Below are 13,856 nucleotides of genomic sequence, written 5' to 3'. Positions count from 1 at the left end.
CTTAAATGGTCTGGTAAATTTCAATAGAAAATAACAATCATCCCCAAACTACTATCACCATTAAAGTATTATAAAAACATGAACCTAATATTACTTAAGTCTTGAAGGTTGAAAATGACAAATCATTTTGTGTTATTGGTATAAACAGAATTTGAGTCCCAAAATTGTTTACATAAGACTGATAGTTGATATATACATCAATCAGTGATAAAGTCAATGAAAGGCCTATTGGTAGCAGTAAAGTATAGAGCGTCTAAAGTCGAACTGAACCCTATTAATGTGTTTAATATAACAATTTTTAGTTGCCATTCAAATTATTTTTATACAAAATAATTTATTATAACTTTTTCCCATTTAAAAATGGTAATATTGTGTGATACTAGTAGTAGTATTAAATGTGAAAGACTCTAATTTGATAAAAAGTAAATTGGTGAAAGGTACCTGTATTTTGTGGAAATATCTGGATATTGTATAAAGTTAACTGGATACATGTAGGCCTACAAGTATAGTACATGGATTTATCTGATATATGCAAGAACCTTGATATAATTTCAAGTACCTGGATATATGTGGAAAGTACCTGGATAAATGTGGAAGTACCTAGTTATATTAGTGCAAATACCTGGATGTATGTGCAAGTACCTGGACATATACAAGTACCCTGGATGTAAATGCTTGAAAGCAAGATTTTAGTCCCTGGATAGATGTTCAAGTCCCTGGATAGGAGCATAAGTCCCTGGATAGGAGCATAAGTGCCTGGATAGATGTTTCTGGTTAAATAAGTGAATAAATAGTATGTCTGGATAAGTGTGCCTATATCCATCTGCTGTGTCTGGAAGTGTAGATTGAAGAAAAATTCAGACAGATGAATTCATTTCACATTTTTATAAAGCAAGCCGCTAAACATACTTCATTGCAAATGGTAAAGTTGTAAATCAGATTCAACCACGAACGATTAAACAGCAAGCTTCACTGCTATCCCTTCCACAAAGGTCAGTGAGAATACTTCAACTATGCAACTAGTTGAAAAACACTATACTAACGTACTAGAAAAACAAAGCTCAAGGAAACGGAATGAAATCTAAATTGGATATGATTTAGAGAAACATACAGAATGATATTAATTGTTGTGAGTTTGTAATATCATGGAGGAAATAATTAAATTCCTCCATGGTATAATAATAAATACAATAAATGTTGCATAATTATTATATTATACATTATTTATACATAATGTCATAGTGTGTTTGTTATTAAAAGTTATAAAATATAAACTGGTATAATATACAAGTATTACAAGTTATATATAAATTAAAAGGTAAATATAAATATAATATATGATATATAACAATTAAACAATTTAAAATAATTAGTTATGGTTTAAATTAAATGCAACTTTTTTGTATGAAATATTAAATACAGATTTAGGACCAATCACAGAGTCCTCTCAATATCATATTTTGCATAGACCATGTTTGCAAAAACCCAATGCAAATTTTAGAAGTTAAGTTGCCCATATTGAAAGTTAAGCAGCCACCACAAGATTACAATGTTTGCTAGCCTACTCTGGCTAGCTACAGCATCATTTCTTACGCAGCTAGCTTACAATGGCTGCTTGCAACATCATCCTTTAGCAACAGCATGATGTTGTAAGTGCTGTGACAGCCCTCGTAACTAGTTCACTAATCAATTAACAACTCCTAGCTCAATGTGTCAAATCTCACCAGGGCAACGCGGGCTTCAAGACCAATTACCGGAACAAAGGCATGATGTCGATTGCAACTACCTCCTCACCTAAAACTGTTACTACATGTAGATCTGATGTGGTAACACTGTCCGCCTTTCATGTTAGACTAACAGCTGACAGGCCTCGTACATCGTTGTGTAGATATCTTATACCGATGCACAAACCATGATCAGACATATTAAATAATGGAATATACAGGAAAGGGTGCGAAGAGTTAGGATAGTATCTTCTTCAATATCAATTTTTGTCTTATCATTTTCTCACTTGTATAAGTTTTTGGCATGTAGGGCCAAAACAACTTGATGGTGGTATGCACATTTTGTTGAATGTCCATAAATAATTGTTTGAAAAGGTTCTTTAATATAAAAAAAAAAGCGAAATACAAAATGTCCTATATTGTTTGAATATTGTCAAAATGTTCTTGTTAGTTACAAAATAACAAAAACAAAATATAAACAATAAAATTTGCTAAATGGAAAATTATTATGATTAAGAATTTAAAATCTTATAATCAAACTTTGATGGTTAGTTTCAACAATGAACAAAATCAAATGGTTTTGTTGCCAGAAGAAGAGGAAATTTAAAATTAGCATTTAATAAAAGCATTGGAATACTAAATTTTCAAGTCAATGTGGTTAGCGTCAGTTTTGATCAAAAAGCATTTATCAATAAAATCTGGAATTTACTTGTAAATGTAAAAGACAAGATTAACAGCAGTTTTATTGGCAGTTTTTTTTGTTTAAACTGGGAAATTTATTATAATTGTTTTGTAGCATTATTAGTCAATAGTATAGAAAAATTCTTTTTTTTTATAAATTAAATATAAAATCAAATGAGTGAAAACTTGACAAGAAACCGAAAATCTAACCACTAGATAATAAACTAGTGTGGTATCTAAATATTAATGAACTATGTAGTCTAGTAATAATATCATTATGTGCCTGTATGCATTAATGCTTAGATGGTCATGTCATAGGATTAGGCCATTTATGGACACACGAAAACCACATAGGCATTGAGACAATAATCCCCTGCCCGAATAATGTACAGTTCTATTTTCTTTTTCATGCACAGAACCAACAGCTTATCATCCTTTTTTAAGGACAATATCATCCTCTTTAAAGGACAATGTAACGAGAGAAAGACCGACCTTTCCCAAAATGGCACTTAACCTTTGACCTTTCACACTTCACATCATTATTTTTTATTAAATGACCATGCTAGTTTCATGTCTAATTTCTTCCAACTTCTACGAAATATAAGGATACTAAATGAATTTTGCTACCACCAGTTTTAGTAGACCATTCTAATGCCTGTCGCAGCAAGCGGTGTTGTGATTGCGCCTCAACTGTACTACCATATAACAATTTGGCATAGTTGCAGAAGCAATCACAACAAAAGTTGGTTTGTAAGCATGTGCAAATGGCCGTAACGCTGTCGTCACATGGCAATCTTTAGCATTAGGTTGTGCAATCTAAATCCCAATTAAAATAGAAAATACAACAAACTAAAGACAACTGACTTGATTTCTAAATTAGAATAGAAAGTTATTATTTACTAAAATGAATAAATATAAATAAAGTATTATTATTGTTGATTAGCAGTTTTTAGTTATTTTCTTTTTATCAACAATGATTGATGAAGTTGCTAGGTTATATGGAGATCATGCCAAAAAATAAATTGCAGATATCTGTATTAAACTTAAGAAAATTGTTTAATGCAGTAGTAGTTAATTAATCAACTGCAGTTATTGCTGTTATAATATAATTACTGACAATTAATAATAATCATATCATTTCTTGTTATGTTGAAATGATTTGAATTTGTCAAATGTTTACTGCAATAAAATAATTTTGACATGATCTATAAAAGGTGACATGAGTTTAGTGAGGTGAGCCAATAGGAACAACTAACTCCACTTACTATCACTCTTGCATAAATTATCATTCTCTGAAAAAATGGAAAATAATTAACATGCTATAAGTCAGACACGGAAAATGTGGTTCTATCTTGCTACTTGTGCAACGTACTGTATACTACATTGTATGCTCTGTGGGGAAAAAGTTACTAGTGGCAGATAATATCAGACACTTTAAGTGAAACAAATGAACAAAACATATCGATCATATTGAGTTATTGGTATACTGCATTATAATATTAAAAAAGTATGATTGATATCTGCAATGTAAATTAAATATGAATATTACCGACAATGGCATTAAAAAAAAACCAATAAGATAATAATTAACGACATTAATAACTCAAAATGTCATTACTTTTTAAACTTTGATACCAAATTTTTTATATCAAATAAAATTGAATTTGGCACAGTAATCGAAATTTATTCACAATTAATTGCAACCACATTTATGATTATGTCAATGAAAATGTGCCCTGTATGATACTCAAGTAAGTTAAAAGTCCTCAGGGCGATTAAGAACATATTAAACTACTCTGGAAATGACAGTATGTAGCACAGGTTTATGGTTTAATACTATGATTTTATATATGAATGCTAGTAGAATACTGTCAATGTTTGATGATCAATCAAATAGAATGCTCTCATTATCTGTGTCATCATTATTATATTTTATTAAAATCAATTTTCTCCTTTTCTAAGAGATTACTGATTGTCACTCCTTCCATGCTACTAAACTATACCATCTCTCCACATTAAAGTTTCTCCAAACCAATTTTCATTTTTCTTATCTTTTTAATTAGTGTGAGAAATAAGATCTATAGTACTGTAGCATTTAATAATTGGTTGTTAACGCTGTACCACACATTCTTAAGTCTAAAAAAATTAAATTGAAATAAAAGAGTGAAGTAATTCGAAATACAGCAGGTTCACAGACAAATCCTAATTGTACAATAGATTGCAATTGCACATTAGAAAAAACTCCATAAACTTTCAGATTGTTATACTGTAGCTACTCGTTTTATTTTGATATTTTTCACTGATGAAAGTAAACATCACCTGTTGGCCAACTGGCCATACAAGCTGGACAACACACACACGGATTGATAATAAACGAACCAACAAACACCACATATAAGGGCCACTATATGTTTGAATTTACCCATAATCATCAATATAACCTATTCTTTGAAATCACAGAGGAATCATTAAAACAGACTTATCGGAAGTGATTAACTTTGTTGCCGGCAGTTGTACACGCTTTTTGTGTTTTTATTAGTTTTTTTAAAAGATAAATTTAAGATGGAAGATTGCAGATGTGTTGAAAGAGGCAATGAAGTGATCAAATGTCACAAATAGCTTTTCAACTTTCACCTTAGTAGAGAACTATACACAGAGGGCCTGTTTCTGCTGCATAAAAATAACCGGTTAAAATCGGTGTGAATAAATTAACTCCCATTTTGTTGGGAGCAGAAACTTGACAAATTTGTGGTAACCAGTTAAAAGGCAGCGAAAAATAACCAGTTAAAAACACTCATTCAATTTGATGTTAGAACGCCATTTAACCGGTTATCGCTGGGCAACTTTTAGCTGCAACACAAAATAACGGTTATTTGATTGACAGCTGCTGACCCTGAGTCAACTACACAGCAGTAACGTTTGAATTAACCGCCAGGACCAATTGCATTTTGGGTAATTCTAACGACCACCCATTGATTTAACCGGTTATTTCAGAGCAAAAATTGAGCAGAAACACAGTCTTGTTATTTTTAATCTATTTAAAATAAACGATTAATTTGCATTATGCAGCAGAAACAGACTCATACACATCCACATTTAATGCTTTGTATTAGATATAGGAACTATTATAGTAATAATATAATAAATAAACTTGTTATTAAGCATAACCATCAAGATAATATGGAAGGACAGGAAAAAATACTTTAAAATTATCGCCCAAACATTGTAATAGGATCGTTTTAACTTGTTTTCAAAACAAACATTAACAAATCACAATAAGAGAAACATCAAGCAACATGAAATGAAAACGGAGAAGTTAGATGTCAGGATGAATTACAAAGACAATAAATAGTAAAATGGTAAAATTGACATTACTAATGCATACATGATGTGGTGTAAGAAACTGTAATGTCACTTTCTAAGCTTTAAATAATATAATTAAAAATGTACAGCACACATAGAAAGTTTCTCTATCCGTCCGTCCATCAACAAAGCGCATTATGGTAATCATTCTTTTTCTTGGGTCTCTGTCAATGTCTTCTTGTGGAATTCATCGGCCGATTTATATCCGTCAGGCAACGTCAATTGTAAATCACTTTATCAACTATTCTTAATTTTCCGCCATCTATTTTTCCATTTTTTAGCATAATGCCATATATAAACCTAAATTATTATTAGTATTAAATATTATTTGAGTCAATCTTTGTTGTTAACAGATTACAGACAGACTCATCACAACATGGTAAATAATATTAGCGGTATTTAAGAGCATATTGTAAAGGTTGTATTGTGGACATAACCAAGAACAGAATTGTGTAATAATGTGTAAATTGTCTATTTTGATTAATACCAATTAGTAAGAAGTTTAAAAAATAAAATCCTTGGTGTACTTTATTTTCTCCTGATTAAAAAAAAGGTACTGATACTTATCATCCAACAAGACATCAAACCTGAGGTCCTAAACCCCAGACAATTTCTGGTCGATCATTTTCTAGACCTTTACATAACTACACTTGCACCAAGCATAAATTTATTTCCTGGCGTTGGGTTCAGACTGACAACAAGACCCTACGGAATATGTTCGTGCTTCTGTACTGTTTTGATACATTCCATAAGTTCATTCAGCATATTATGCATTTTTTTATAGAAGTGCTTTTAACTTACTACATTTACCATCTTTGTTTTAAAAAAATTAAAAATAATTATATTTGTTCGAAACGATAAAATTTGTTGATGAATGTAACAATTCATGCTGAACGTAAATGTCAGATAAATGCAGCCAAGAATTTTACAGATGAAAGGTCTTTGGCGGAATTTGCGAAAGAATGACATCAAGAGAAGGTGTCTGTCCCAACTGTGGACTCATTAAAGTACAAAATAAAAGGGAGAGATGGTGGATTGTCACAGAACATTGGTATCAACACTTTTAAATGAAAAATGGTAGATTTTCTATTGTACCTGCAAAAGGTACACATAAATGTCCAAGAAAATAGGTATATATATTATAAAGTCACTCAACACAATATTTTTTGTCTTATAGCTTATTTTGATTTTTACTTTTTTTTTTTTGAATCATGTTTAATGTTTGTTTATTTTAAAATCATAGATAACATTTATTTCCAAAGGGCTATTAAAAACAAATAAATATTCCAAAAACTAGAAACATGTAATTTATAAAATGAGATAAACCAATTAGGGTATTCTCTTTAAAGAGTGAGATATTATAACAGTCTGGGAACCATGCCATCCTGTGGGAGACTCCCTATAAGCTACCATAATAGTCTTTTCAAGACATAGAGAACTGGCTATTGTCGGTTTATCCTAGTTCAAAAGTATGCACAAAATAGACTTGATTAATCAGTGCCTGGTAGGCAGTTGGTAGGTTCAAACTTTACTATTGTAATATTAAGTGAAACATTACAAATAGAAACACATAAGGGCGGAGGTATATATAAGTAAGAAGTCAATAGTCAGTTACTCCTGAGAGCAAGAGTGCAAAGAAGGTCCAATGGTGCATGAAGCGTGCATCAACAAGGAACACCTCAGGGGATAAAAGCAATTTGCTCCTGGTTCTGTCTGTCTACCATTCTACCAAGCCTCATCAATCATGGGCTCAGCTACCAACTCTAGGCTATACCACAAACATTGACGATTTTTAGATTGAAATTTAAAAATCTGTTTCATGTTACAAAACATCTTGAATATAGATTGTAAAAAATTGGAGGCGAGAGCCTTTGAAATTGTTTATATTCGGCAGTTTTTGTAATTTCAAAATAGTTTAGAAGAATCATAAATTGTGGTTGATTTTGGTTGATTTCTTATATAAAATACATAGAACTAAGTGACTTTTGTTCAAATGTACCATGTTCTGCAGCAGAAACATGAACAGAAACTGCCATTAAAATAGGTCACCCAATCATATTAACCCATAGTACAGCATGGAGGTATTATTCCTCCATGAGTACAGTAATCTTTTATTACAGTCAACCCAAAAGAGATCACCTTTGGGCAGATTAAAAAGCCTTTTCTAAGAAAGACAAGTTTTTTTTTTACATGTAGTAATTATAAAATTGACAGAAACCAAAACTACATCCATGCATTTGAAGGACAATTTGACCAAGAAGTACTACAGCTTCTTCAGCACTGACTTGAACTGCATCATAAACTGGTTTATTCTAAACTTAAAGGTGAACATCAAATGTATAGGAAACTTGAATAAATTACACTTAACACACATGTGCTAAACCTGAAGATGCAACGATATCTTTTTGATCACCAGATTTGTTGCTTATAAATTACAATGACAGAAAAACAGCTGAACTTGGTTTGATTATTTATGAAAGTTACTGTAGCGATTTTAATTGACTTGCATTTTAAAAGCAGAGGATGTTGTTAGGCCTACTTGATAAAAAGTAGAAAGTATTACATATTTACAGTGAACTTTATAATGAAAATAATAGTTACTGTAGCGATTTTAATTGACTTGCATTTAAAAGCAGAGGATGAAATGTGATCAAAAGAAAAATGTAACATTAACAATTACATTTATGGTGAACTTTTTAATGATAAAAATGGCACTGTAACTTGGTTAAAAAGCTCCTTGGCAGTTAAAATGCCTCCCAATCACAGGTATTTGGTTCATATCTATGCTCATGTCAGCTCCAATCCAAGACAAGACTTAGTTCAGAAATCAAGGGTTTAGCTGATACGATAGATGTGGGTCATTCATTATAAAGAAAACGAATTACAAACAATTATCATAATACCATGGTTGATATGTTATGAACTGGGCAGTTTTTCAATTAAACCAAATGAAAAAAGGTCCACAAAAATCTATTAATACATTTAAACTCATTTTGTGAGTATCATTGCTAGAGTTTGTGTGAAAAAAACCTTGAAATTAACTACTGTAGCAAGTACAAATCTTATCACTTAAAATAAACTATATTACTGTGAAAAGCAGCAATGGATACTTGAGTATTACTAATAACTAGACTGTACGAGGTGCCACATTACTGACATAAAATGAAAAATACAATCTCTCACTCTATGATATTAACAATAGAGGGGGCTATAAAAAAAAATAATAGCACAAAAAATCTAGATTTCCATTAAAGTTTAATACTTAATATTGGTAAAAAGATAAATATTTCGGCACACATAGCCTTTCATACGTATAATACTTCAGCTCGAATTTTACTAATAATACCTGACATAATCAAAATTACTAATGTAGTCTTTAGACAAAACACTGGTAGGTTAACAACATAAAAAAGGCAAATACCTACAGACTTAGGTCAAGAGGTAAATCTCCATGTTTAGGGCAAGCCTATCAAGCTTTATACAACATACCCTTTCTTAAAATAAAAAAAAAGTAGTTGAAAGTATTAAAACGCTTCATTGTATCAACTACTTCCTGCTTCTATAGCGAGTACCAACCACAATGTACAGTGAAATTCCTATACCGGGCCCACGTTGTAGATTATATTATATTAACTCAACATTACATTTACATAAAGAGAATTTTATTTGCTTTTGAGTGCTAAACAGTGTGATATAAATTTTGAAGATTATTACTACCGACTTTTACTCGGATAAGCTGAAGACTAATAAAAAATGTTCACATTTTATATAATCCAAACCTGATCTTTAAAATTCAGCGAATATAGTGTGAAAAGGCTTTTTTAAAGGTGTTAACTGTAGGCCTACCTGTTGATTTCTGATGGCATAAGAGATTCTTCAGACCGCCCCTCGTATTAACAGTAAAAAGTCAATTACAAATTTAAAAATATCCTTTTAGTAAGTAGATTGTTAAAGATTTCAGAGCAATAAGGTACAACTACAACATTCTTTCATAAAATCCTTAAGTAACTCCTAAGTTCTTGACATGATTCAATAAATTGACAAACCAATCATCGATGAGATAACAAGTACCACAGTAATGTTGATTGTGCTCTGCTCTTCACTGACACACCCACAAAAATATAATTCAAAATCAAAAGGTATTGATTATTGGACAATCCAATCGATGTATAGATAGATGTTCAATATCAATAACAACTAAAGTAAAGCACTTTCAACAAATTTTCCAAAGTTATTTTATAGCAAGGCATCTACAATAAAAAATATTATCCAAAGGTTTATGAGCAGTGTCCGGACGGTTTATTAAAATCAAACATCACCAACTGTTGGTAGTGCACTTTATCGTCCAGGTATAGCAGGAAGGGAAGGTTTTAAAAGGAAACCATACCTTCCTATAGAATACCTCATAACAATTTATTATTGAACATAACCTAATGAATATTCATAAACAGGAAGAACTATTGATAGTCAAGGACCACTAAATATAATTGAAAAGTATCTAAAAGAATATTCTTAATCAGGAAAAACTGGCTAATTATTGAAGGACCAAGTTAATCACTTACTAATTATGAAAGTGAGGTTTAAGCGGGAATTTTTGTAAAAACAGGTATTGCTTAAAGGGTTCATGACCTAAGATTAATGTTTAAATCTTTTCAATTCCCTGGGATTTCCTGATAATCCCTTTGGTTTAATCTCAACCAATCATTCGACTGCGTGGCCTAGAGTTCTAAAACAGTTTTTTCATTTTAAACCTTCTCAATATCGTTAATATAAAAATTATACATTATCACTTACTGTATGAGTATACATATCAAACTAGAATAGAAGAAAAGTGCTTGATCTTATTAAATTACTACTAACTAGTTGTTTTTTTTACTTTATTTTTAACATTGACATCCTTGAGTAGATTGTTTCTTTTCTCATTTATTTAAATTTTTAATATAGTATGTAAATTGTTGTTTTGCTATTTGCTATGAATGATTCTATAAGAAAGCTGGTCCATTGTTGTTATATTTACATTACAATTTCACTGAAACTTCAACACAATTTGAAATAACAAGAACAAGAATCATTGAAAGTTTGTCATCCATGAACAAATAAAGATACAATTTCCTTATTTTGTATTTTAGTTGTAGTTTTTTTTTGCTTTATCATAGTGCGAATGATACACAGGAACATTATCTGTACGAACTTGATCCTGGCATTATTCCTTGGGTATATTTTGAAAGGTTTATATCTGAAAACCCCGAAATAATTGATCATTGACATGATAAGATTAAGGGGTGGCAATGTATAGGGACGACTGTATGAAATGACACAAAATAATAAAGAAAAATTTCTGTTATTATACTGTATATAGAGTTCAACAAATACAAAATTGAAACATACAGAGCAAATAATTTAGTATAGCTGTGGAAACAATTGGAAGCTATCAATTGATTTGTAGGCATGTGCAGACGATAGCAATTTAATTGAAAATTATCTCATATTTTACCTACATTTATTGATATAATAATATTAATAATAATAATAAACTTTATAAACCGCTATTTACTGATTCTCACAGCGCTAAAAAATGTAATGAATGAAATGTAATGTTCACAACATTGACATTGTGTACACTAAAGCTTATCATAGTTGATGCACTGACCAAACTTGTTTGTTTCGATAATAATCAGATTAGGTCCTCAAGGACTCAAAGCGTCTACAGTGCAGCGACTACCATGAACGGCAAGGGTTGTAACGGACGAGTAGACTGGGGTAAGCAGCGACTACCATGAACGGCAAGGGTTGTAACGGACGAGTAGACTGAGGTAAGCAGCGACTACCATGAACGGCAAGGGTTGTAACGGACGAGTAGACTGGGGTAATCCCATTTTGATGATGCACCAAGTTCTAGGTGTACCTCCATTTTTAAGTCCTTATCTGAGAAAACCTGAACCATTATTGAGGAATGATTGGTTGTGAAATTAACATATAAAACACTTACCATCTTTTTTCTTCTCCAAATCGGCACCCAAAGGTGTCTCCTCTATGCTTGGTGCAGTTTCCACATTTTGTAGCTGTTGCTGTAGCTGTTGTTGCTGTAGCTGTTGCTGCTGCCGCTGTTGTTGTAGTTGTTGTAGCTGTTGTTGCTGCTGCTGCTGTAATTGTTGTTGCTGCTGTAGTTGCTGCTGTTGCAATTGTTGCTGTTGCAGTTGCTGTTGCAGTAACTGCTGATGTTGCAACTGTAGTCGCTGATCTTCAATCTTTATTTGAGGCACTGTAATCGGCTGTTGGAGAATAAAGATCTGCTGTCCACCAATGTCAGTCTGAAGTGTCGGGATGCCAGAAGTTGTATACGTGGTGAGAGGCATCCCACCGATTGTCGTTTGAAAGGTTGGAGCTGCTAACTGCTGAATGGAACCGATCTGAAAGCCTGAAGTTTGCAGAATGTCAGGCTGCATTATTTGACCTTGTTGGAGGATGACGTTTGAGATGCCCGTAACAGGAATGTCCTCTGTCTGCAAGACCTCCATCATCTGAGGACTTTGAACACTGAAAGTGGCATCCATCGGCTCATCACCCCCTACAGGGGATGATGGGTTTAGAGAAGGGGTATCCAGCTTGATATTGTGCTGAGTCACCCTATGAAACTTGTTATATTTTAAGAATCTGTGAAAAGAAAATATGGATTGTTTTAAGAATTGTCAAAAGATTTGCATGGTGAAAAAATTGAGATTTGTGATATACCATCTTTTTCAACTTTACTTTATTCCCTTGTTGAAAAACATGTTGTATCGCACGCAAACATGACTTTAAAAAAAGATGGTTTTATCAGTATCTATCAACTATGATACTTTTAAAATTAATGTCTCTGCACAAATACAGCATATTTATAAATTATGCCACAAAATATATCTCTGTATTGGAAAATAGGTAATATTCATGTATTATTATTATTTGTATAATGTAAAGAGGGACTACAGCGACAGGCCCATCGGGCCTTTTGTAGTCTCTCAATTATATATTATATGCCAACCATTGTTAATGTTATGATAAAATATTTTTGGTCAATAAATGTTTCTTGAATGAATAAGTATAGCCTCCTACTATTATTTATTGATTGCCATAAAATGTAGTTCCAATTATCCAATATTATTGGATAATTGGAACTACTTTAATGATATTTTATAATGACTTTTATAATCCAATGGACACTAGAGGGCTCACTTCTAATTTATAAATTCAAATACGAAAATCAGATTTAAATGTTTGCTATATAAAATATTTAGATTGTTGAAGTTGTTAAAATTCTTCTGAATCCAATTTCAATAGATTAGAACGAAAAAATGTGTGGACCTCTGGTTGGTTTTGTTGAATGTGTCACTAATATTATTCTATCCAGAAGCTGAGCTCGTGAAATTGTTGAAGAACTGTTTAGAGAGAAGTAGGAAAGGCAAAATAGATTTTAAATAAACATTGAAATGAAAGTGAGCAAAGGTGAAAAGTGGAAAATTCAAACACTATGAATATTATGTTATTCTATTTTCTAGTGAAAGCAGTTTGTAAATGAGAAAGTTGGTGTATGAGAAATTCAGAAGAAAGCCCTATATTATTATTATTATCAATACTTCAAGTATACCGAGAGATTTTTTTTTTCACAAAACCATGAGTTAAAAACAAATTTTTTAAAAAAAGGTAGAAATGGCATCATTGAGGACTGTGTGTCACTAAAAATAGAAGGTTTGTAATAAGATGTATGTAAATGATAAGGTTCACTGTACAGTAATAAGAACATTAAAAATGCTGTAAATATATGACTTTATTTAACATTATCATAACAATAACAATGTGCTAGCTAATGGCAAGGTACTTGATGACTAATAAGACACGGGGTATTATATAATTCTACTTCCCTTTTCAATAGTTACCATCACAATGTGTAGTATAATAATAAGGTCAACACTGGCAGCAAGATAATTCTATGAGGTGTTGTACAACTATTGAATAAAGTTAAATAACAACATGTACTTCCTTATGCAATTAAACGAGTTAAAAAATGAAACTGATGAATTCACTGAAATTATATGTGGTGGTAGGATTTAA

General features: G+C 31.6%; 1 protein-coding gene across 2 annotated transcripts in view; it reads right to left on the bottom strand.

Annotated features, from left to right (window-relative positions):
* The window catches only part of LOC140062298 (uncharacterized), a 59,212-nt gene that overhangs the window by 36,301 nt on the left and 9,055 nt on the right, over positions 1 to 13,856 (bottom strand). Inside the window, exons 3-4 of one of the 2 annotated variants that reach the window (XM_072108458.1) lie at positions 11,758 to 12,422; positions 3,671 to 3,697 (exon numbers count right to left, since the gene is read on the bottom strand). In XM_072108458.1, the coding sequence (XP_071964559.1) occupies positions 3,671 to 3,697; positions 11,758 to 12,322 (592 nt within the window). In that variant the 5' untranslated portion in view covers positions 12,323 to 12,422. The remainder of the gene's footprint in view (positions 1 to 3,670; positions 3,698 to 11,757; positions 12,423 to 13,856) is intronic. The other variant, XM_072108465.1, reaches the window with a different exon arrangement.

This window comes from Antedon mediterranea, chromosome 1, assembly GCF_964355755.1.
Source record: "Antedon mediterranea chromosome 1, ecAntMedi1.1, whole genome shotgun sequence".
Classification (NCBI taxonomy): domain Eukaryota; kingdom Metazoa; phylum Echinodermata; class Crinoidea; order Comatulida; family Antedonidae; genus Antedon; species Antedon mediterranea.
Note: the sequence above shows the minus strand (reverse complement) of the source record. Positions and strands in the feature narration are given on the sequence as shown.